Here is a 26,000-nt window from a genome sequence, read left to right as displayed (position 1 = left end):
TGCTAATTTCCTTAAAAAGTTTTATTGATTGACAGATCTTTTTGTTTACATGCATTTTCACATTGATGTATTTGGATGGGTTTCATATGATTTCGGTGATCTAGACTTAGCACTGTTCTGTTCTAGATTATATCCACAGAAATGGACCCTATTATTATTAATAATAATAATATTAAAGAGAAAAGGACCGACCGACCAAAGGAACGTACGTACGCGGCTTCTGCTTGCATGGAATCGACTTGTTATTAATGTTCTTGTTGCCATTGGGTCACAGACAGACAGTTGTCAAAAGACGACAACTGTATGTATTTACATGCAAACGTCTTTCCCGTACGCCCCCCCCTCTTTCCGTACCCAACGGTACCTATTATTATTAATAATCCAACTGGATAGAATATGCTCAATCAATCACTGGGCCTTTTATGTAACTAACTATTTCTATTTCTTTCTAGTTAACTCGTATGATCACAACTTAAGTATAATAAGATTGATGGTAATACTGATGAGCTCGTGGTTTAATGAAAAATAGTCTTTCCTCTTAAAAAAATAAAATTAAAAGTATAAAACAAAACAAAACAAAACAAAATCTAATAAAAGCTACAAACAAACATAATGAAATAAAGGACAAGTGAAGTGGTGGTATCTTGTATACATACATACAATATTGGTATTTTATGGCCAAGAATCCAATATGGCATCCATCTTTATTATGTGAGATCTGTAACAAACAAACAAAAGATATAAGAGCCTGTTTTAATTAATCAAATCTATCAACTAAAATATCCTCAATATTATTATTAGTCATTTAATCTAGAAAACTCTAATAATATATACAAGACTTACTTATAAAAATGGCCAACTTCTATCTTTTTGGTGTTGTTTTCATGAGCGGTTTATTTCATTTTCGTCATTAGGACTTCCAGCAAACCAACCCCAAACGCCACCAGATCTTAATTGCCTATTCCCGTTGAGGGCACCTTCTTCGGAACTGGCTTTTTGTCGCTGTAGAAGCTCAAGCTCTTTCTGCAGTACGACCAAGCTTTGCAGCTTCTGTCGAAACTCTGCAACGTCCACCTATATCCCCACCAATTATTTGAATGTGAATCGTATCAATCAAAGCCTAGGTTTGTACAATAGAAATATATATAACCTATATAACATCTAACCCCAGGCTCTAATTAGATTTGCTTAGGTAATAAGATTCATGGTAGTTGCAGTAGGTTTGGATTCTCAAATGTCATTTCAAGGTCACGAATGACAAGCTTTCTCGTATGTGAAGATTTTGCTTCAAGCATGGAGGAGAGCAGGGATTGTCGATAAGCTTGCTCCTAGTTATTAGAATTACAATTTTACTTGCTTGGGAGTGCTTCTGACCGAATCATATAGAGTTTCTCAAAGAAGGTAAGCAAGCCTTAGGTGATCATGAATGGACAAAAAAAATCCCATTTGTACAGCTCTATTTTACAGGTCAAGTACTAGCATGTACCTCGAGTTTAAAACATCTTGACTGCTCAGAAGCCAGTTGACCACGCACAGATTGGAGTTCCTGCAATATAAACTCTCCTTGCATAAGAGTGGACTAAAATACAAGATTAAGGAATTTGTTGTACCAAATATTTGAGCAGCTAGATTTCACCCAAGCACAGGATGTCAAAAACATGTGAAAAAAACAGTTACAACAGTAGAAGATAATGCCCACCAGATACTTAATAGTGATTTCCTTTGAATATTTTAACAAGAATCTACTGCTCCCATGGTGATTTTATCAATTTAAATGACTCACCTTGTAAATATCTGTATTCCTCGTCTCGGCTTCAGATAACTTTTGCTTTATTTGAAGACACTGCATATTTTGTGTGCTAATAGATGCTTCAAGTTCTTTTATCTCTGCCTTGAGGGAAGCTATAGGGCCTTCACTATTCTCTTGGCTTATGATTCTCTGCATGGACAGGTTGACAAGAACAAAGAAATATGATAAAGGATTTGGCCAGTGAGAGGAAGGAATAATGCCAAAAAGAAAATAAGGTCTGGTTAAAAAGAATCAGCTCCATCTGGAGCTTCTCATAAATGGATATCAAGAAATTCCAGAGCAGTTCCAAATTAGATTTTGTGTATGCAAAAATTATGAGCCTTCTCTTTTCTTTGTTGAAAAGATGATCTATTCAAATTACTACGAGCTGCTAGTTGATAAATAATGTTCATAAAAGTTGTATATGTTCGACAGACTAAGCTTCTTGCCTTCTTCCCTTGAGCAGCTGGGAAGTGTGTCACAAGCTTTAGAATTGATTCACTATAATTTCAATTACTTTCTTTACAGATTTCTAAGACTTTCAGCATATATTCATGATTTGTTATTATATTGTGAAGTTCAAGCCCAATGCTTCTAATTTTTTTACGCCCAAAATTCTGTTTGCATGTCTAACCAAACGCTAATGGTCTTTTTCTTAAATAAAATAAACAATGATATGGACAGAGTAAAGAAACGCTGAATTGTAATTGTAATTGCAGCTCCACTCAATACCCTTAAATATTATTCTATTTGTTTCAAAATTTACTACCTTGGGATCTGAATCACCACTGTCCATGATGATTTCCTTTACTTTTCCTTCTTGCAATTTAAGCTCAGACTCCAAGTCTTTTGTAGGATTTGTAGCATTATGAACAGCGAAAACACTGTCTGGCACATGAGTCTCTATCTTTGATTGCATAGTTGATTTGTGGCTTGGTTTGAGGACATTAATCTAAAAGCAGCATGGAAAAAATGAGAACAAAGAATTGGAAAAACTCAACAAAACTGGAAACTACAGATGAAACTGCAGTAACCTCATTTCTGTACTGCCCATTATATCCCCCAAAAGATATCAGTATATCTTCACCATTATAGGAGCTCAGGACCAAACTCAAACCCTGAAATGGTAGGGAAATCTGTTATCTGCTTTATTTGGGTAATAATACTGAAGTGATAATGGAGACTATAGATAAAATAAAACATTACAAAAGAAAATTTTGAACTTTAAGATAAATTTTGCAGTAATAGAGTGCTCAGCTAAAGAAAACATATAGAAGAGCACCTTCCTCCAATACTTACAACAATGTGAGAACATCGTTCATCTAGATAATGCAAACATGATATAATAATCTATATTGTAGACACTAAACAGCATAATTTTATAAATAATTTGTGGTGAAGGGGAAAGGAACCAAAGGATAACTAGAGAGGAAACCAATGAACTACTGCCACAGATCTCGATTACTAGGAGAGGCTTAGAATTTGAGTTATTGTATCCAGTATGATTTCACAGATTGTAAAGATAATCACAAAACGGGGGACATTTCTTCTTTTTTTAAAATAAGAAATGTACCCCTTGAAAAAAAATAAGAAGGCTAAATTTCTTTAGTCAAGAGGAAGTCTTTCCAAAATGATATTCAATTTGATGTTTTCTTAGGAACTGATGAATACATTCTACTGGAAGATACACATGCAGAACATAGTAAACTCTTTACAGATAAAGGGAAGTTGTGAAATGATAGTAAATTTGATTAGGTTTAGAACAATGTCCAATTCTGCTGGCAAGATGTCATGTAAACCAAATTGAAGATCATTCTTTATAAAGCTGGCAAGTTATAGTCATGGTTAGGATTGGAATAGCTAATAAGTTTCTATCTCATTACCTCACTAGCAAGTGGAACACGGCCTTGAACTGTGGTTACAACAGACCAGACTAGTGTCGACATATTGAGGACAACAGTTTCTGAGACACCTGCAAAAAATGAACAAGGGTGAATAAAACATCTGAAGTGTTTTTTATCCCAGAAAATCCAAAAGATGGCTTCATCAACAAAAACAGTGTCCAATCAAAAATGCTAATTTAAAAGGTACAGGCAACCAACAATCTTTTATGTTTCTTCATTTCATACACAATGCAGAAGAAAAAAAAATTCTACTCAAATTGCAAGAAGTACACCAAAGGGAAATAAAGGAGCTCATATGAAAATGAGAAGAACACCCTCATCATACTGCATCTGTTTATAGAGTATTTATGCCATAAGTTGTCATTATTATGTGAATTAAGTGAAATGTTCTGCATCATGCATTCTCAAAGGATTTATGTTACACGCGTTCGCCTCAATCCGAAAAAGAAGGGCTTGTACGGGATGATAATTTTTTGATCTTATTGGCATTTAAAATTCTTATGTTGTTTTCTTATTTATTGTTTTGTTTTTTACTTCCCTTTTGTAACGTTTGAACGCTTAATAAAAGTTGACCTTTTTCAAAAAAAAAAGTGTCATTATTATACAATTTTCCAACACAATGCTTAGATCAACGAGAGAGGAATTGTTTACAAGTTGGAATTGTGAACTATGATTACCTATGTAGGTACTCTATTAGTATAGCTATGATAGCCCAATAATGGGCATAAAGATGCATATAATCCCCATTCACATGCATTTTAGAGAGCTACCATTACAATTGGCATCAGAATTCAGAACCATGATCAGCAAAGTAAATAGAGTTATGGTCTTTCATTAGTTTAACTTGCAAGTATGAAATCTTCACTGGAAAGTTTTGTTCATTTACTTATTTTCCATGTAGGTTGGTGTCTCTCATGTAGTTTGCACTTTGCACATACTAATATTTCAGTCATTGTAACAAGCCAAGATGTGCAAACCAGATCCCAAAATTGAACCACATACCACTCTTATTGTCACCACCACCAATAATGAACCAATTTTCTCCCACTGTTACATCAGCATGGCCAGCACGAGGACTTGGAATTTCACCTTGTTGTATAGGCCTTGACCATTCCATCTGCAATAATCATAAAGCATTTGGCTAAAATAAAATCTCCAGCTGAAGAGGACAATAATAAGACTATATGAGGTAGCTTACAGTATCCAAGTTGAGGACATGCAAATCATTGAAACAAGTAGCATGTGAACCCCCACCAAAAATAAGAAGATATTGCTCAGCATGTACAGCAGCAGTGTGATCAGATCTTGGAGATGGTGGCACACCCCTGTGGAAAAAGAAAGTATTATAAAACCTGAAAATTTGTGTGGATTCAACAAGTCCAAAACTGTTCACATGTATCATAACTTTTTGGTAAGAGAATATTTTGCTTTAAATGCTAAACCGCTCTTAAGAAAAGCAAAACTCACATGTATAACATGCATTACCGAGTTTAGATATGTCTTAATACAACGAATATTAGCAAGTCTATTTAAACATCCAAAAGTAGATGGTTGGGAGACTTCAAAACTTAGAAGGGGGACAACATTGGGATTCATCAACAATCTTGTTCAATCTTTGGGTTGTGTCACTTCACATTCCCAGTAATTTTGCATCTAATAAGTCATAAAACGAAACTAACTAGCTCTAGAGTTCTGGAAAGAAAATCTCACAGGGTATCCATTTCATCCCATGTCATGGTTTCTAAGTCCAGAATATGCAAATCATTCAAAAGAGATCCATTTGCATCTTGGCCACCAAATATGACTAAGGTTGTTCCCACAAACGTCACTGACTGGCCTCCACGTGAGACCTATGAACCAATGTAAAGAAACAGTTATAAGCATCTTAGGATTTAATGCTGAGGAAAATATACCATAACTAAGTAAAATTGATTGAACTTTCTGTCTCCTAAATAAACACATCTGAGTTTTTCTTAAATAGTAGAAAGATCAAGATCTTGTTGACACCTAAGTAAATTTAGTTATGTTTCTTTGTATGAAGGGTGAAATAGTAGGAACAGTTTTTGGGTTTTTTGGGCAAACATGTAAGTAGTTTATTGAGTAAATTCTGTATTGCTATCACAGATTCATCAGTCATAACTATTAAATGAATGTATCATCAAAATGCCATATTGTACCGGTGGCTTCCCATATGTCTTTAATGTTGACCAAGTGTTTGTTTGCAAATCAATCACCTTCACTGTAACAAGAAAAAAAAAATAGAAATATCAAAATTGAAAGAAGTGTTGCCAGTACAAGCTCTGAAGGAAAACTGTAAGAGAACTAGTGTAAGTATAGCTTGTAGAACCATGTTAGAACTCAAAGTTATCCTGCCTCATGGATGGAAAAAACCTCAAGAGCAAAGCAAGGAAGCAAAACCGACTACTTGGTATTCTATTATGATAAAGTAGGGACCAGAATATACAATAACATTAACTTCAGATCTCATTTACATCATAGAATCTAAGTTATGTCTTTATACATGAAATTTTATTTCTCCCTGTCTGACATTGCTGTATAATGAGAAAGGTTAACCGTGTGTATATGTAATGGTTAAAAACCAGTAACACAAACCAAGAAGGAGATGGGATAAAAGAGTAATAGAAGGAGATGGGATGGTGGAAGATTTAGGTGAGAATAGATTGAAAGGGATGGGAACATAGAGTTTTCCTTTGCGGATACAATTCATCATAATTCAACCTAACCTAATCTTACCCCTTATATACTACTCTCTATGTAGTGGGCCTTATAGAATATTGCCATTAAATGGTTCATTGGCCTTATAGAATATAATTAACACATGACAATATAACATTGATTCTCAATCATGAACAGCATCTCAATCTACCTTCCTTTCAACCATTAGCATCCTTATAAATACACAACTCCAGGCACAAAAAACTGCACCACTGGAGATCTTAACAGAATAAAACTTCAGATTTTCAAAACTTACTGCTTTCAAATGAATATCCCAAGTGGCATGATTGCATGAACTATAGATTTTTTTGGAAAAAGTAATATCTGCAGAAAGACATCACACCTTGCATAGATTCAGAAGGATTCTTAGTATATCCTGCAATAGAAATAAGTTTATCTTTACCCCATGGTACCTACAGTTGCCAAACCAATTCACTATCAATAAAGGCATGGAATCAGACAAGGTAATCATGATAATCTTTCTATGCCTACCAATGAATGACCAGCACATGCAGAAACTGATACTGGAGATGAAGATTCCAGAGACTCATCACCAACTTTAAGTTCAATCTTGGACCAATTCCAAGTTCTCAAATCCAAAACCTGCATCAGTCCTCACATGAAAACCCTATACCATAGATAAATTTAAGCAAATGCAATAAAGAATGATATACCAAATTGTTTATTTCCTGAACAAATACTGTGTCCAAGAATGATTATCTAACAAGATATGAAAAATATTGAAAAAAAAGCAGAGGAAAATCATGGAGTTAATAAAGGCTGAATCAGTTATTTAAGGAAATCTTAGAACTTTTGTGAGTTCGTCAAACTAGAATGAGAACCAATTGACAATGTTTCTTGAATATACCCAAGCATGATACACTATTAATAACCCCAAAGATTTGTCTACAATGACACTTCTTACAAAGTTCTCATACCTGGAGATCACTAAGATAACGACCATTATGATTTCCACCAAATATGTACATCTTATCATGAATAACAGCTGCACCGTGCTGCATGTTTGGGATATTTTTAGATGAGCATGAAGAGTCCAGAAAGAAAAATTTATACCAATTCCACAAATCAAGAAACAATAAGTACCTCATATCTGGATTTGGGGCGTGGACCAAGTACTTGAGGTGCAACCCACTGATCATAAACACCAATAAAACCAAGACCCTCCAACAACACATTGTTATTATGAGTTTCTACTATGCTCCCATTTTCAGCAGGGATGGTCTTTATCTCATTGAAAGCATTTCTATTTTCTGGTTCAACCTCCTTATTATGCTACAGAATGCAGAAAATGGAATACATCATACGGAACCCCCAATAGAAACAGGTGGGAATTCCCACATAAGATATAGCAGTTTCTGCAAAGCAATAGGACATCTGCCTGCAACATCAAGGCATATCTCGTTCAACTTTTTAACATTAGGTTTCTCTGCAGCTTGGGTCATATAGTCCATGCAAGTAGAGTTATAAGATGTATAGAATGTAACCCAAACATATTTACAGCTGAAATAACATGATTGCAGAAACAATGGGCCAGTCAGCTGGACATGTAATCTCTTCAATGGATGCAAAATTAACTTTTAACAGGAACTACCAATGTAAAACCAAGATTATGGTGATGCAACTAGTACCTGTAAAAGTGACATAATTTATGGCATGTAAATGGTCAAAATTAGGAAATCCTGACTAATAATGTGCATTGAATTTATCAAGATTGTATTATTTTTAACTGCTTGAAGTATGTGTTTCAGAGTAAAGAGAACATAGAAAAAGGTAAGGCAAAACCGAATTGATTGTCGAATATTTAGCCACTAAATGGTCATATCAAGAAGAGGAGAAGACCAATTTCAGGCTTCTACCATAGGATACCACATCCATATGCTTCCACAATTTCTCAAATTTCTACCATATATAGGTGCCAACTACGAATTTCGCCCAAGTCACCGCCTCCAAACATAAATCAAAGAGTGTCCCTGACGTAATGTATTTCATAATCTCCTAGGCACATTTAACGACCAATATGGCTTCAAATACATTTCTCAACCATTAAACTATATTCAATAAACTGCATTTTCTCACATAAACATCTCAAATCCTATAACACAGATCTGGAACAACTTCTGTCACTTTCTCTCAAATCCTCAATCAAATCAATGAAAGAGCGCTAATTATACTGGAATCCAGTTTCAGAAGCACCAGATTGAATCAAGGCTATTACAAACTCATCATACAGCAACAGACAGCAAATTGAGCACGAAAACGATGGCAAACCTGGTCGAGATGCAAAGCGACGTCGCCGGAGAAGTTGGAGCTCTTAAAAGAGGTCGAAGACGCGTCGAAGCCGGCGTAAGTGGAAGCTGCGTACAACTTCTCAGGATACGCGAGGCCAGAGCTTCCCCTCGCCGTCGCCATTTTCTTTTTCTGCTTCAACTTTCTGATCGGATCGAAATGAATTGTCAGATATAATAAATAAACTGCACAGATGTAATGTTTATCTGTGCTTTGAATCACAAGTATTATTAACATGCATTTGTAGTTGTGAGCCTATTTGGAAACTTGTAAATGCAAAATCTCAATTTTTATATTGAAAATCGTTTGCTATAATATTTTTTTTTATAGTATAAATTTTATTTGTTAATCTTGGTATAATTTTTAGTTTTATTTAATATAAATATATATTAAATTATGTGTTGATTAGTTCGAAATTCGAAAGAAAATTGTATTTGTAACCAAACCAAGGTAGTCAAACTCGCAAGTTGACTCAATCCAGTTTGTGAGTCAAATACTGCTGTAGGGTGGAAACGAAATGTAGTTGGTCAACTGGTTGAGATCGATAATATCGATAAAAAAAAAATCTGATTTATACTCTACGTTAAGATTTAAGAATCAAATATTATAATTAGAAAACATCTCCATTATTTAGACTTCATATCTTAATTTGAAATATCCTCGTTCTTAATTCTTGAGTTTTTTTTACTTAAACTTAGACCCAAAAAAAAAATCATATATTCTTGAAATATTTATTTAACTGAAATTAGGGCAGTCATTTTTTTTTTTTATATTTTTCTACTTTGGATAAGTCAACCCAATTCTGAAAAGCTTAAAATATATATTTTAAAAATGTTTTCACTTATAATTAATTATATATTCAAATTTTGAATAGTCTAGTTGAGAGTTGAGACAAATACTTCATCAAATTAAACATATTCTTATATTTTCTATTTTTACTGGTATATTAGTGTTTTTTTTCTTCTTGATTTTAAATCATAATATGTTGTAACAAAACTAACTTAAGAGACTTAGGAGTAGTTATTTATTACAATTATTTAACAAATAAGTCTTTGAAGATGTTGTCAAATGTAATAGAAGCAAGACAATAAAATCAACTAACATGTTCTCAAGATTATGAGTTTGAGTCTTTCAATATTACAAAACGTTTTAAAAAAGAGGGTAGAAGCAAGTATACACAAAGACAGCAATGAATAACATCAATATTCCAATCTGCACTGCACCATTCTTCCAAGGTTGGGATGGCAACTCCAAATGTTTTTCAAGTCTACAATGTTGACTGCAATTAACCTTGATCACAGATCTTTGAGACCTTAGGTTCTTTGTAACTAGACCATTGTCTAAACTAGTGTAACAACAACATTTTGCTCTACACTTATTTGATCAGATTTGAAAACCCAATTCAGTTCACTAGAAGACATTGAACTATCAATCAAGATCACTCTTCTTGCATTTTCCTATCCAAAAACAAAAAAGGCATAAATAATAGCAAATGTTTAAAAGATAAATCTTACCCATGTGTATATCTAGGGAGGATGCAGCAGTGGCATCAACTAGGACATGTACCGATGGGGCCGGCTCTGAGTAAGCCCGACAAGCCCTCCTAGGGCAGCTCATTTGTTAAAAATAGTAAGTTATTTATTTAGTTTTATTATAATTTTAAGCATAATAAGTTATAGTTTAGTAGTTCAATATATAAACGGGTTCAAATCTCACAAAAAAACGATTTTTTTTATCAATTTTTTAAACTAGACCTATGACAACAAAAATATATCAATTTTTTTCTACCAGAACTGGAGCAATCGAAAACTTGGGACCAGTGTATGAACTCTTGAACTATAACATATAATGAAAGTCAATCTCGAGATCAACCTTCCTAAATCGATTTAGAGACCTCAACCTCACAGCTGGTGGAAGACTCACTTAATAAGGTTACTGTCCTGCGGAGATCTGCTTGTCTTGTGGCCCTAACTGGAACAGAAAAGTAAGTTAAAAGAAAGCGGTTGATAGTTTTTTTTTTTTTGAGAACGCGGTTGATAGTTTAGTCTATACAGAGATGGGTAAAAAGGACTTTAAAGGAAGCTTGCTTAATCGTCCACTTGTAATTCCTCACCACTTGTAATTCCTCAGACATTCGATCCCTACTATCATCATCGGTACAGATTCATAATCCAATGCTACATAGTAAAGTAATGTAATGTAATGCCACAATATCCATGGAATTAAATGATTAAAAGAGTGCAACATTGGGGCTGAAAAACGAATAAATAGAAAAAGAGGGCTGAAATGGTTAAAATAAATAAATATATAAATAATTAAATTACATTTTTAATCCTGTGAAAGGCACTCAGGGTCACCTCGGGCAATGATCGCATAGGATCCCAATTGCGTTACATTAATACTATATTATTAATTTTAATATATATATATATATAAATTCAGTAACTAATAATTTTAATTACAAAATTTATTATATTTCTTTAGTTTATGACTCGTTTTGAATTTAATCAAATTTGAATATAACAGAAAATTTGTCAAATGTTTGTTTTTTAAAATATATTGTATGAACTATTCAAACACAAATACATTATGTTTTTTATTTAATATAAATATTATTGTTTTATATGCTTGGTTTTATTTAATATACAAATTATTATTATTATTATTATTTTATAATTATTATAATTTTAAAAATATAATAAATATTTGTCTTTATCATTATTTTAATCATAAAATAATGTAATAACATATTTAATATTTATATTTGATATAATTTATTTTTAATATGTAATATTTAACATCCATTCTATTTTTATTATTTAAAAATTAATATTTTATTTTTAACTTTTTATTTGATATATATGAAGACATACTTGTTTTTATATAAATAATAAATAATGAAGACATACTTGTTTTTATATAATTTTAACTATTTAAGCCCAAATTTTAAAATTTGAAAGAGGTTTAAATAAATCATGAGCCTAAAATTTGACAATTCCGTAATTGAAAATTGTCATTGAAAATTTAAGATAAATAAAAAAAAATGATTATTTTTTAAGAGTTGTTAATATGTAAATAAATGTATAGAGGACGATTCGAAATCATATATATGTTACCAAGATATCCGAAGATATATATATATATATATATCTTCGGCTTCGCGATAGGGCGGTGATATCCGTTAACTGTTCCCGCCGTAGAACTTGAGGCTGTTTGTAGCCGGAGGGATTCCCGATTTCTCTTTACTCCGACCCTCCGATGTCTCTTTTTGGATCTAATATTATACCTAACGAGGTAAGATCTCTCTTCCAAGAGAACTGCTGTTATAGGTTTCGGTCACATGATTCATTTTCAAGGATTCGGAAAATTGATTTTACTTTTGTTGTCTTTCCATCGATTGCATTTGATTCTACTTCCTAAATGATTCGGCGGCACTTTTAGGTTTGAATTCACATTCATTTGATCAATGTCTGATCGATATTTGAGTTAAATACATTCTGATGACAAGTATTTGAAGTTCTAGTAGTTCCTTTGAGAGATACCTATCATATATGTTTGTTTGTCCAATAAGTTCCGTCATGAATGTGATTGAACAAATTTATTCATACTTATCTATTTTCCATGGAATATATATAACAGGTGGGATTGAAACTGCTTCTTTACCCGCTTGGTTCTAACGTTGTTATTCGTACAGCATGGTAAGCTAACAATTTTACTTTTCTTTTTACATTCCTTTTTTCAATATGATTATGTAATGAACCATTCTTTTCTCTTGCAACTCAAAATTAGGTTTACTTATGTCGTAAAGTTTCTCATAAGTGTTTGTTAGGTATTAACGTAATGACTAGCATTCAACTATATGAACTTTTGTTATCTTCGTCGTGCTAGTTATGAATTGTCATTGTATTTCTTCTTTTATTGATATTCACATTTGCAAGCTTTTTGTATACAAAATTATTGTTATGACTGAGTGTTTTTTGGGTTACTGATGAAAGGACTATATGTCATATCATGTTCTAAGGAAACCATCAAATTAATTATAAGATACTTCAAATTCATACTAATGTTTAATGTAATGTGGTTCTCACAGCTGCTCCGTGGGGGTTGTCTTGCCAGTATATTCAACATTTAAGGCCATCGAGACAAAAAACCAACACGACCAACAAAGATTGCTTATTTACTGGGCAGGTCTGCTTGTACAGCTAGCTACTATATTTGCCTCCAGACTTCTTATTGTCTCTGGAAATAATTATTGCTTTTTCTTTTTTTACTCTTTTAAAACTTGTGCACTAGGAAGAAATTACTATCTTGATTTGCATTTATAGAATTTTCAGGACATATTTCACTAGATTATGCCATTCTTACATCTTCTTAAATCTTCGATATTTATATATTTTGTGCTTTGGAAGCAATCCATGGTTATTCAGGTTGGTTATGTTCCCTGTTTGTTTTTTCTTATCTACTCCAAAGAAGGTCCATGCTAGAGCAACTAATACAATCCTTACACTTACCAGTGTTGTAAAATTACAATACTTTGTTCTAGAAGGGAGTTGAAAGCTGCATTTCATGAGTTATTGTGTGATGTTGCAAATGGAGCCCTAAAAATCAATTATAATCTTAAAACTTAAGATTTTTTGGAGTTTCTCTCTGCAGTTTAGGATTCCAAGGATATTTCTTTTTGTTGTTAATCACACTTGTTCTGTAAAAACATCACCTGAATATGTGAAAACTTGGGTAAGATATAATGAGTTATGAATTAGAGAGTTTCCTAATGTTGATATAATTGTTTAGGGCTTCTGAAATCATCTGGGTTTCTCAATTACATCAATTTGTCTTCAATTTTGGTTTCTCATCTGAACCACTTTAAACTATTGCAGCTTATGGATCTTTTACTATTGCTGAAAGCTTCACTGACAAGATCGTTTCCTGGTAAATTTTTGTCTTCCTTGTCAGCATCTATTTCTTTTGCTTTTACCTCACCAATGATGTTTATATCCTTTATTGTACCAAATAAGTGTGGTGTAGGGGTTGAGTTGTTCAATGAACAAGGTTGATGTCACGTATACAAGACTAGTATTGTTTGTATTATTAGAAGTCACCTTTCCGACATCATTATTATATACAAACTTAATATTTCAAAAAGAATTTTTTATCGTAGTGTGCGATTATTTTATAAAAAAAGTAAATCCATACATGTATTTTTTTAATTAGGTCAAAATTACCCACCTACTATTAAAGGCCCAACATCACCCTTGCACTTTTATAAGTTTGATTCCTACTTCAGTCAAAATGTATCCCTTTCTGTTCTGATGAATGATGGATGAGTAACATCCACTTAGAAAGAGTTAAATTTGTTAAAGGAAGTTACACACAATTTAACAGTTAGTCAATGTTGCACTGAACTATAGAAAATTCAAGGGTATTGCACCTTTGATAGTACACGGGTAATTGGCCCCGGTTAAAAAGAGAGTACAAATTTACCATTTTCCTAACTTCGTTGCACGCACTGCATTACATTTTCCTTGTTCTCCTCTTTTTATCCTTAGAGAAATATGCATGCTTGAAGTTTCTCTTCCTTGTGTTTAATCAGGGTTCCTTTCTACTATCACATGAAGTTTGCGTTTCTTGTTTGGCTCCAGCTTCCATCAACTGAAGTAAGCTTCAACAGAGTTTTGTTCTCCCTTTTCCCAATGTCCTCTAGGCTCTATCTTCCTTTCTTCAGTTTATATTTCAATACATTAGATTTATTTATTTATGCATCTGTTATTTACGTAATTGACTATTAATAAGTTTATCAAGAGGAATATTTTTTCAGTTACAACTCAATTCTCTTATATTAAAGATAAAGAAAAATGAAAGCCAAAAATCATTTCTGTAAGCCCTTTTTATGCTACCGTAATTTGGATACAATTTTTTGCCTTCCCCTGTTTTGCTAGGACATTAGCATGTCGATGATTAGAGTCAGTTCTCTTTATCAATAGAGTCATTTTCTTAATGAATAAAAAGGAGATCAGCACTTTTTTGCAATGGTCAAGACTATGAACTATCATATGATTAGGTAACTGTTTTAAATGTCTAGCGTTTGGGTAATCTTTAACTGATTCTATAACTGCTTGGTTGCTATTCATAAGGTAATGGACCATTCACAAGGGTCTTAAAATGTTGCTTATCTTGTATTTTGCAAAAAAGTACTTTGTTAAAGTACATGAATTATGAAGGCAGTTTAGTCTTCAGTAAGTTCGTATTTTTGAGTGGTCATGAGCAACTCTTTGGACTTTACAGGGGGCAAAATATTTGTACATGAATCATCTGCATCCATTCTTTACAAGACATCAAGGAAGGTTGGATCAAGTTGTGGGCTTTCTACATTCTGAAATGGTAAAGTCTTGTATTCTGATTGCATTTTAATATTTTATGAAATTTGATTACAATAACAACATGATGTCTAAAATATAAGTTAGACAGAAATACAAAAAATACTTAAATGATATGAAATTTAATGACAATGTAAAAAATATGTTTGAGACCAAATTTTATATTATTTTTTTGTAATTTGTGTAATACACTTTGGGATTCTATTCAATGGTTCTTCTTCTTTTTTTTGTGTGTAGGCTACATGATCTGGATCTGATTATGATATAAATTTGCAGGTTAAATTTGTTACCCTACACCAAGGCGAAATACAACTTGTCAGGACAATTGTTTTGAAGATCCTTGCATTGGGTTAGTACTTCACTCAATATGGTGTTTTACTAAGGTCATTTTAAAGTTTAACTGAAAATGTTGGTTTTGTTTTAGCTGATCTTCTTAGAATCTTGACTGACTGGTATGTCGTCTAGTAAACTAAGAAAACATTCTCAGCAAAAACAACTAAGACCTGCCTAGTTTACAATATCTTGATAATCCTGCAAGTTAAAATAAAATAGAGATGATTTATAACATATTTGGAAACTAGTATTTTGTGACAATCTCGGTCACAATATTGGTAAAGATAGCAAATGTCGATCTTTCAAAACCATGTACCACATAAAAAAATGCGTATAACAAAACAAGCCAGTACTATTTTCTTCCTTGATGCATTAACTGATGATTTTTCCATCCATGTTTTGAATCCATGAATCAAATAGGGGGTGATATATTTCAACCAGAGCCAAGGCCTGTTGCTGGCGCAATCGAAGGTCCAATACAACCTAGTGTGTCTGAAGAAGAAATCAATGGTCCAGTTGATGGTCCAAATGTTGAGCACATTATTCATCCTGATAATGTCGACTAATGTGCTGAAATCGTGTTCTTCCTGGATATTATTTTCTTGAGGGGAGAAGTTAGTTTTTATTTATTTATTATTATTATTACTATTATTAAATATCTATATCAGTGTAGTTTTATCTTTGGATTGTTTGAGGCATAATGTAGTCAATCAAACATATTACTTTTAGATGAAATTTTAATTAGTGAATATCTTTAATTATTGTCTCACAAATGTCTTTAGAGAAAGAGGGACGATTTAAAAAAAAGAAAAGAAAATTAATGAGATTGTTTTTGTATGATAAGTAATATATTCAATATTTGATATGGCTTCCTCTAATGCTTGTCTCAATAACTATTCTATTTTGATCTTATCTTGATACTAGCTTCTTAAGTATCAATAAATATGATAATTTGAGCAATACAGAAATATAATTAGCCATAGCTAATTAAGTTGCTATTAGTTCATTCTTTTTTTTATGTAATTAGTCACATCAATTTTGTCTATGGGAAGATGGGGAAGATGAATTGGTGAAGAAATTGACAACTTAACAATTAATGTATATCTAATTAATAGATTGGTAGAGCAGTTATCCTACCAACCCCCTAATTATTAATGAATCTATGACTAGGCATAATTGTGTGCATTTTATTTTAAATTTGACATATGATTAACAAAGAATTTTATAATATGACTCAACTCATTAACATGTTTCTCCTACTTGGGCTTATTTGGTATCATGTTTTATCATAATTATGATCTTTACAAAAAGAAGAAAAAAACCTTTCTATAATCTAGAATGATCTAGAAAATGTATAGATCATGATTTACATAACAATTATATATATAAACATTATTCACTTTCCATTTAAGGTGTCTTCTTAAAGTTAGACATTTGAATTGGAATTGAGGATATAATTTAAATTTTTAGATTTTGTATACCATTTGAAATTAAGAATCAAATATATAATTTAAATTTCAATGAATTCAAATTAATATGATTTTATAATTCTAAATTCATTATTTTAGTTTGGGGAATTGTAATTTTTATATTTATTTTTTCTATATTTGTCAAAATAAATATTATTATTTTATTATTCAAAACACGATTAACGTGTTAAATTGACAATTTTGTTTTTCTAAATTAAAAAGTTAAAATATCAAATCTATAGTTTTTTATTTTTTATTTATTTAGTAAGTTAACATTTTCAATAGATATTTATTTTTTTTAATTTATTCAATTTAAAAAGTTAACATGTTAAATCGTATTTTTTTTTAATGAGAACTATATTTAATTTTTTTTATTATATATTTGGTAAAAATAAAAATAAAAATTGAATTAAATTTTGTAATTTTTTCTATGAATTGAAATTTGATTTTTTTATTAATAAATTATTTTTGTTTAAAAAATATTTGGAATTACAATTATAATTAAAAAAATATAAATAAGATGAATAAAAATTGATTGATTTAAATTTTAATTCTTAATCTCAAATTGTACTCCATCAAACTTAATAATTAAAATTAGACATTCCAATTTAAATTTTGATTCAATTTTTATGTTACCAAATACTCTAAAAGAGAAATTGAAAAAGAATAGTGGATCAAAATTATGAAATCATATTAAAAGAGGCAAGAGGGATCTCTTTTACAAATTTATCAACCGTGATATATATGAGGTGAAATTGATCACAATATATAGTAGTAAATTAATTGTACATAAATCAAAATAATTTAGTCTAGAGTGAGTTGGTTGAGAAGTTATCCGGAGACCAACCAACTAACCTATAATTAATTAGTTTATGACTAGACAAGCTAGGCATTAATTGTGTGATATATATATATATATATATATATATATATATAATCTAATTCAACTCCTTAACATTTTTTATTATTATTATGACGTTTATCTGAAATAAAAATATTAATTTATTATATTCCTACAAAATAATACTTTATATCAAATAAAATAATATAATAATTTAGATAATAATTAATACACTTTTAATTTTAATGTATAATAACCAAAACTAAAAAAAAAAAGATTATTCCCGTTTCTTTAAATGAAAAAAAAATTGTTTATAATTACCAGAGATGGATTGTATTAGTATATCGTACCGAAAATTATAGAAAAAATCATATCGATAATTTACCGAAATTTCGTTATACCGATATCTCGATATACCAATATCTCGATATGATACAAGTATCATACCGATTATATCAAATATTGACAATATATTACCAAAATTTTGGTACAACATTTATATTATACCGTTTATATTGAAAAAAATATATTTAATTAAAAAATAATTAGTTTCATATATATAGTAAAGTAAAATGGTTAGATATTACATATACTGAATAATAATATATTTTAATTTTATTTTAAGAAAATTAGGTTGCTATAATTGAATAAACATCACTGTCATTTAATGAATGCTTAAAATTATTGATACAAAAACACATATTTTTGTTGAGCTTCAAATTTGTTTAGAGAATAAAATAAATCTACTAGACACAATATAATTTTTAAAATAAAAATTAAGACTTAATTAATTATTATTTAATAAATAATATATATATTTTATAAATATTATAATTTCGGTATCTATATCATATTTTACGTGTTTTTTCGGTATACGGAATAAATCGATGTTTTCGATATTTGATGGTACGTTATTTTCGATATATTGTAAATGTTGGTAATTTTTTCGAACCTTAAGAATTATATTTGTCTAGCATTCTATTTGAATATATGTTGAATATAAATTTAAAATATTTATTATACATTTGGGTCATCTTAAAATATATTGAAATTCATAAATAAAAAAAATAAAAAAAAAAAGACATAAATGAGGTTTTTTAATTCAATTAATAAGATAAGGAGATAAAAGAACAATACCTAATAACCCATCCAAATAGGACATAAGTAGCCTTAAAATAAAATAAAATAAAAAAAAAATTAATAATAAAGAATTTTTATTTATTTAAGTTTCTCCCTCTACAAATATATGACAAAGAGTTCAGATTTAAAATGTGCATATTTGTTGCATTTGATATTATAAAATAAGTAATAATTAGGAAGAACTTGGTTGTATTATTGGTTGTATTATCTGTAATTAATTCGCTAAAATTTATATCCTTCCTTCCATTGTGTTCACATGAGGGTCTGGTCAATCTCATCTAAGGATGGTAAATGTATTATTTGCTCTTAACCGTCTCATTAGCATCTTACTATTTATGCATAAAATATTATTTTTTGAGAAATAATTGGTGTAGAAAATTTTGTGAAAGAAATGAGAAAGAGAATAATGTGATGTAATTAGATTGATTGATAAAATATAATTGTTTTTCTCTATTCTTTCTTTCCTCACATTTTTCCTTTTTTACGTTCAATGAGATGATGTCACGTCATTCTCATTCTATCTTCTCCCTAAATTTCTTCCATTATCACTTTTTTTTTTAATGATTTATGTATATTAAAAATGATAAAAATCGTTTAAACACAACGATAAAGTATGACATTAAAAAATAAAACAAAAGTAAGAAAAAAACAATATTATAGAACCATGTATCTCAATATTAGGTTATCGATCTCGTAAGTTTTCGAGAAAAACGATTAACTCATCGACTGTCTTCATCAACTTTCAGGAGTGAATATCAGAAAGTGTCATAATAATAATATGCATCGAACAACTACGATCAGTGAATTTTTGAAGATTTTTCTCGATAATTCATTCCAAAATAATTGAAATGACAACCCAAATATGTTAGCATATCATATCAGTCGCATCAATCATAACTTGTCAGCAATCACTCAAGAACTTGGGTATCACCTAATAATTTTTTGTAATATTCCATAAAAGACTCAAAATACTATCCACCCATCGACAATAAAAAGTAAGCGAGTCGTCGATTTCTCCTTCTCGTAACACATACAATTGACTTACCCTAATATAATTTTTTCATGCACATATTATTCATAAATAATGTTGTCCGATAAAAAAATGAGATATTATATAGAATTTTTTACTTCCAAAACTTCTCCCCTCCAATAGCACTATCATAATTTGGATTTTCTAAGTGAATTTTATGAGGCAGGGTTCGAATTGTTCTTTGTGCCCTCCCTCATGGTAAGGGTATTTTTTTTTAATTTTTTTTTAAAATTTTTTTTAATCATTACACCTTTTTGCCATGACACTAAGAATAATTCCGTTGAATAGATTATATATATTATTGAGTATTGTCCACACATTTTTAATAAAAACCTCTTTTGTTTTTATTGTATTAGTGGGTGAGTAGCTCCATTTTGCTTGAATATAAATTAATTAAAGGATGTTCTAAATCTCTACGAGGTTCTAAGTTTGAGCAATGACGTATTCGAAAGAATTTCGTAACCCACCATTCTAAACAAAAATTAATCAAACAAACTCAACGAACTAAACTTGTCCACCTCATAGATTAATTTGTATTAATATTTAGTTTCATATATTTACAAAATCAAATAGTTTCATCCCTAAAACATAAAATACTTTTGTATAAAGGGACTTTTATCTTTTCTCAACCACGAGAAAGTTGATTTTGTTGTCGTGGTGGTGTTGTACACTTGTAGTACTACTAGTGCATGTCAAACAAATTAAACATCATTTGACTTCTTTGATGCATTTAACAAATTAATAATACACATATCATAATTTGATATACCCACATATCAAAATCACAAAACCAACCAAGTAGTTGTTGGGAGCAAACAAAATATATATAAAAAAGTCAAGAATACACACATAGGTTCCCTCTATTAGCCGCCCACCAGTTGTTACAAAATTAAATTAACTTTATATAATAGCATATTGAGAGGGAGGGCCCGATCAATGATCCGTCATACTAAAAGATTCTTCATTTACATCCACAAAACCCAATTTTATGGTGAAAGAGAGAGAAGAAAGGGGATTGCTGTCAGAACCTGTGAATAGGATGGCAATGGAGGTTGAACAGGTTGTTCGAAGAGCTTCTGAAGTTGTTCGAAAGCAGAAGATTGGATCGAGAAGTATAGAGGAATCGAGAAAGATGTGGGTCATAGCTGGACCGGCTATCTTGACTTCGGTTGCTCAATTCTCCATTGGGTTCGTCACTTCGGCCTTTGTCGGTCATCTTGGCGAGCTCGAACTTGCTGCCGTTTCTGTTGTTCAGAATGTCATTGAAGGTTTTGTTTATGGGATCATGGTATGTCTTAATTATTAACCCCTATTTTGGTTTTTGGTTTCATTTCTCCATGTAAAGAAGTACTCTGTCAGACTGTCTCTGTCTTTGTGATCCTCATGATTTTTTGGAGAAGAAGATCAAAATAGCCCCTCAACTTTTAAACAAAGATTAATTGAAGTCATAAACAGAAATTTGAGTCTTTTTGGTACCTCATTCTTTTACTTTTTTCAAAAATTATTAACTAAATTAATTTGGTAAATAATTATTATCAACGAAAATCTTTGTAGTTTGATTGTTAAAAAATTAACTTTTATTATTATTTTCACAGAATAAAATTTTATTTCATTCAATTTCGAAACCTTTATAAACAGGTTGATCTCTCTTAATAAGTTATTTTATAATAACTATATTTTCTCGCATCTTTAATTAATGGTAATTTTTAAAGTAATATTTTCTTTAGTTGCTTAAACAACTCTCATTTTTCAATTTTTCATTATTTTATATTTTATATAGAAAACCCATATTTTTAAAATATAAAATAATAATTAAATTTTATTTTGACAATATTAAAAAAGTTTATGTATACATGTAATTATGACAAAATAACACTTCTCAAAAATGTTACTCTGTCATCTCCTATGTTTTTTTGTTGAAGTTTTTTATAAGGATAATTTTTGTTATAATATATATTTTTTAAAATATAGATAAATGAAATAGTTATATGTCTTTTAAAGAGTAAAATTGATATATTTTGTTTTCTTATAGAAGAAGATAAAAGAAAACATTGAACAATAAAAAAGGAATGATTTCAAGGTGTTATGTTTTGTGTGTTAGCTAGGAATGGGAAGTGCACTTGAAACCCTTTGTGGGCAAGCAGTTGGGGCAGGGCAATTCAACATGCTTGGAATCTACATGCAAAGATCATTCATAATAACATTATTCACAGCTCTTCTACTAACTCCTATTTACGTCCTCACATCGCCGTTACTCCAACTTTTACGACAAGACAAAGACATTTCTCGACTCGCTGGAAAATACGCGGTTTGGACCACGCCCCAATTGTTCGCGTACGCTCTCAATTTTCCGATTCAAAAATTTCTTCAAGCTCAAAGCAAGATCTGGGTGATGACCACAATTTCTATGTTGGCATTGGCATTACATGTTTTGCTTAATTGGTTGTTGATAACTGAGATGGGTAAGGGCTTGTTTGGTGCTGCCTTGGCTGGTAATATTTCTTGGTGGCTTGTTGTTTTGGCACAAATGATTTATGTTACATGTGGTTATTTCCCTGAGGCTTGGACCGGGTTTTCTTGGTTGGCTTTTAAATCTTTGGGTTCTTTTATCAAGCTTTCAATTGCCTCTGCTGTAATGTTATGGTTAGTAATTAATTAATTCTTTTTTTCTGCAAATTAATTAATGGTTTTTTATTTTCAGAATATTTATTTTATTATTATTTTGGACAGCTTGGAGCTATGGTATTACACTGTGATTATTCTCATGGTGGGTTGGCTAAAGAATCCAGAAGTAGCTGTCAGTGCCATTTCAATCTGGTAACCAAACTAGGACTAATTTTTTTTTTTTACTTTTTGAAAAATTACCCTTTTGTCCCTGATTTATTTTTAATCTTTTTTACTATTTGTGTACAAATGTAGCATGAACATACAACTATGGACACTGATGGTCACACTAGGTTTCAATGCTGCAGTCAGGTTAATATATTTTTCATATATTTATATCCTTGTTTTTATCTTGTTTTTATTTTTTATTTCCAGTTATGGTATTAAGAATTAATTTTTATTTTTGTATTTGGCATGAATTCAGCGTGAGAGTTTCGAACGAGCTAGGAGCTGGGCGTCCAAAACCGGCTAAATTCTCTGTAGTGGTGGCGGTTTTTACATCTACAGTCTTTGGGATAGTGTTTACTGCCGCGATTATAGCGACGAAGAACTACTTCCCCAACGTGTTCACAAGTGACGAAGATGTGAAAAGAGAAACATCGAAGTTGGGCTATTATTTGGCTGCAACTATTCTCCTCAACAGCATCCAACCAGTTCTTCATGGTAATAATAATAATTGGAATGCTGAATTTTAATAAATGTTGTTACTATAATGTTTGGAAAAATAATTGCAGGGGTAGCAGTTGGAGCAGGGTGGCAACTTTCAGTTGCTTTAATAAACACAGGATGTTACTATGTATTTGGTCTTCCACTTGGTGCATTACTTGGTTACAAATTTCAGCTTGGAGTTTCTGGAATTTGGCTTGGGATGTTAGCTGGATCTCTCCTTCAAACTATTGTATTGCTTTTCAGCATTTTTAGAGCAAATTGGCAGAAAGAGGTAAGAAAAATAAAATTAAACTATTAAGTTTGGATTGTTATTCGATTGTCATTTAAGATAACGGGTTTCGATTATTCTTAGGCATTGCAAGCCGAGGAACGTCTTCGATCATACGCAGCAACTCCACTTCCTCAAAATGAAAATGTAGCTATGGGTATGATGTTACATGATGTTGATGATGAATTGAATTTTAGGAATGGTTAATTTGTGACATTCAATTCTAAAAGGATATATGATGAACAAACAAAGGGGTATAGAACACTTGGATATAAGGGAGATTAAGATCCTTTTTTTTATATAGCAAAAAGGATATTAATAAGGGCTCTTTATTTCATTCTTCATTTTGTTTTTAATTATTTTTCTCTTTTTTAATACTCATAATTAGTCAATTTACATGTTAAATATGATCTGATTAATTGGAGCACTACAAGTTTTGAAAATTAGCCTGTTTAACAACAATGTTCATTTTGTCTTAATTTCTTTTAATTTTGTAATTGGTGTATGGTTTCATTTGGTATTAAATTCTTGTTAAACAAATACATTTTCATTTATATGAAAATCATGGGATTAGTTTTGATATTGTTGTAGGAAATGACATCATAACAATTATCTTATATATGTTAATTGAGATAATTATGATATAATATAAATATTTTATACCCGGCATATTGAATGTATCAGATATTTGATCATTTGATTTTTTTTTATTATTTTTTTAATATTCGATCTTATTCATCTATGTTTATAAACTAATTTTAAATGAAATCAGTTAGTAATTAAATTAAATTAACTAAAAATATATATGTTGGAATTAATTTCGAAAAATGACGTAAATAATACAGAAATACACAAATTTATCGTGATTCACTTAGAATAAAAACTTAGTTACATCTAACTTGAAAATATAATAACAATTTATGACACGAATTTTATAAGATTCGTTCCTCGGAAACCTAACCTATCTAATTAGACTGAAAATGATATTCTCAATCCAAAAACTTCCATTTTATAAAGTGCTAGTTGCACTTTTTAATAAATATAGAATTAATTAATTCTCTGTTAAATAAGAGTGTACATGGCTCTGTTTGTTATGTGAGTGTAAATAATTAATTAAGGGTATAAACTAAAGCAATTAAAACTAGAAGAGTGAAAATAAGAACTTATAAAATATTGAAGGATATAAATAAAAAAATCTATATCATAAAAAAGATCAGGATCGGGATGTGGTTGTCACGATGTTATACATTTTGATAATATCCACAATAAAAATCATTTTTTGGTTGTACATTAAATATGTTGTTAAGTTGGGGCCACAGGTGGGTCATGCTTGTCTACTTCATATTTGAAAAAACAAACAAATTGTTATTAGATAATAGTATTCATTTGTTTCCTTTTTAAATATAATATGTTAAATAGTTTAAAGTGAGTTTTTATCTTTTATGTTTTCATAAAATTTGTATATTTACAACAATTCTATATGATAAAAAAACACCAAAAATGCCAAAAAGCTTACATCCTACTTAATTTCAGATTCGTCCAGTACAACTTGATCCATATAGCTTGGAAGCACATTGTACAGTATAAAATATTCAAAATATTAAAAATTCAAATAATATATATAAATTTACTGACAAGTTTGAAAATAACATAATACAAAGTTTTTAGTTTAAATATTTATTTTATAAGTTTAAATAAATTACGAATTATTTAAATATTAAATGAAATTATTAAAAATTAGTAGATTAAAGTTATGTTAAAGAGTTATATTTAAATCTTATTATTTTTAATATAAATTGTCATGTTTTAATACTTCAAGCCCTTCCACTGCTTTAAAAAGATTGGGTTCTTGTTCAATTTAAAATAATAAAGTTTGATTTGAAATGTATTAAACATTTATATTGAAAAGCAATTTTTTATTATTATTATTATTATTATTATTATTATTATTATTATTATTATTGTTGTTGATGCACATGCACAAGTCACTTATTATTATACCCATATAACTTTATAAATACTATATATTTTACAGAATTATCATAGGATTGTTTTAAGAGGAATTGTTATTTCGGTCCATTCCAAATCTTTTGTTGTTTGATGAATTAAAATAAGGAATTATAATTCAATTTTTTTGCACTTCTGAATTATGAATCAAATGCCAGAAGGCAGGGATCGTCGACATTTAATGTAACCAAATAAGGGCGATCATATCTCTTTGAATTCTACGTTAGATATCGAATATCGAATACACATAAATTTGTTACATAAAACCATTAAAAATTTATTTTTTAAAATAAGTGGTGAAAAACTATACAATTAAGATTTTTATTCATGTATAATAAAAGCAGGTAATATAAGAAATGAATTTTACAATATAAGGTAAAAGATCAATTCTTAGATTTAGTAAAAAAATTAAAAAATTAGATATACAATTTGGATCTTTTTCCATCCACTAGAAATATATAATTGGTAG

The 26,000-nt window shown here is 30.2% G+C and overlaps 3 protein-coding genes across 5 annotated transcripts; 2 read left to right on the top strand and 1 right to left on the bottom strand.

Moving 5' to 3' along the window:
- Window positions 1-479: 479 nt before the first annotated feature.
- On the bottom strand, window positions 480-8,907 carry LOC124926428 (acyl-CoA-binding domain-containing protein 4-like). Of its 2 annotated transcripts, none has more exons than XM_047466654.1 (16): window positions 8,719-8,907; window positions 7,534-7,722; window positions 7,368-7,445; window positions 6,922-7,032; window positions 6,773-6,842; window positions 5,871-5,932; window positions 5,404-5,543; window positions 4,892-5,018; window positions 4,696-4,810; window positions 3,673-3,761; window positions 2,824-2,907; window positions 2,559-2,741; window positions 1,784-1,939; window positions 1,487-1,546; window positions 844-1,074; window positions 480-718 (listed from the first exon to the last, which is right to left on the bottom strand). In XM_047466654.1, the coding sequence occupies exons 1-15, from the start codon at window positions 8,857-8,859 to the stop codon at window positions 883-885; spliced, it is 1,797 nt and encodes a 598-aa protein (XP_047322610.1). In that variant the 5' UTR covers window positions 8,860-8,907; the 3' UTR covers window positions 480-718; window positions 844-882. The 2 variants fall into 2 exon arrangements, with proteins under 2 accessions (XP_047322610.1, XP_047322611.1); XM_047466655.1 differs by having other exon boundaries at window positions 7,534-7,828; window positions 8,719-8,852.
- A 2,939-nt stretch (window positions 8,908-11,846) lies between these two features.
- Window positions 11,847-16,209, top strand: LOC124926608 (HVA22-like protein k). The gene is made up of 8 exons (XM_047466863.1): window positions 11,847-12,030; window positions 12,376-12,434; window positions 12,827-12,924; window positions 13,614-13,665; window positions 14,327-14,390; window positions 15,019-15,114; window positions 15,387-15,459; window positions 15,864-16,209. Exons 1-8 carry the CDS (start codon window positions 11,995-11,997, stop codon window positions 16,007-16,009), a joined length of 624 nt encoding a protein of 207 aa, XP_047322819.1. The 5' UTR covers window positions 11,847-11,994; the 3' UTR covers window positions 16,010-16,209.
- A 4,674-nt stretch (window positions 16,210-20,883) lies between these two features.
- LOC124927184 (protein DETOXIFICATION 33-like) lies at window positions 20,884-23,986 on the top strand. Of its 2 annotated transcripts, none has more exons than XM_047467553.1 (7): window positions 20,884-21,211; window positions 22,025-22,566; window positions 22,654-22,740; window positions 22,843-22,899; window positions 23,012-23,250; window positions 23,322-23,527; window positions 23,609-23,986. In XM_047467553.1, exons 1-7 carry the CDS (start codon window positions 20,912-20,914, stop codon window positions 23,729-23,731), a joined length of 1,554 nt encoding a protein of 517 aa, XP_047323509.1. In that variant the 5' UTR covers window positions 20,884-20,911; the 3' UTR covers window positions 23,732-23,986. The 2 variants fall into 2 exon arrangements, with proteins under 2 accessions (XP_047323509.1, XP_047323510.1); XM_047467554.1 differs by having other exon boundaries at window positions 21,083-21,211; window positions 22,029-22,566.
- Window positions 23,987-26,000: the final 2,014 nt, after the last annotated feature.

The sequence above is a fragment of the Impatiens glandulifera genome, chromosome 2, assembly GCF_907164915.1.
Source record: "Impatiens glandulifera chromosome 2, dImpGla2.1, whole genome shotgun sequence".
NCBI classification, from domain to species: Eukaryota; Viridiplantae; Streptophyta; class Magnoliopsida; order Ericales; family Balsaminaceae; genus Impatiens; species Impatiens glandulifera.
The sequence above is the reverse complement of the archived record's forward strand: the minus strand, read 5'-3'. Positions and strand labels throughout refer to the sequence as shown.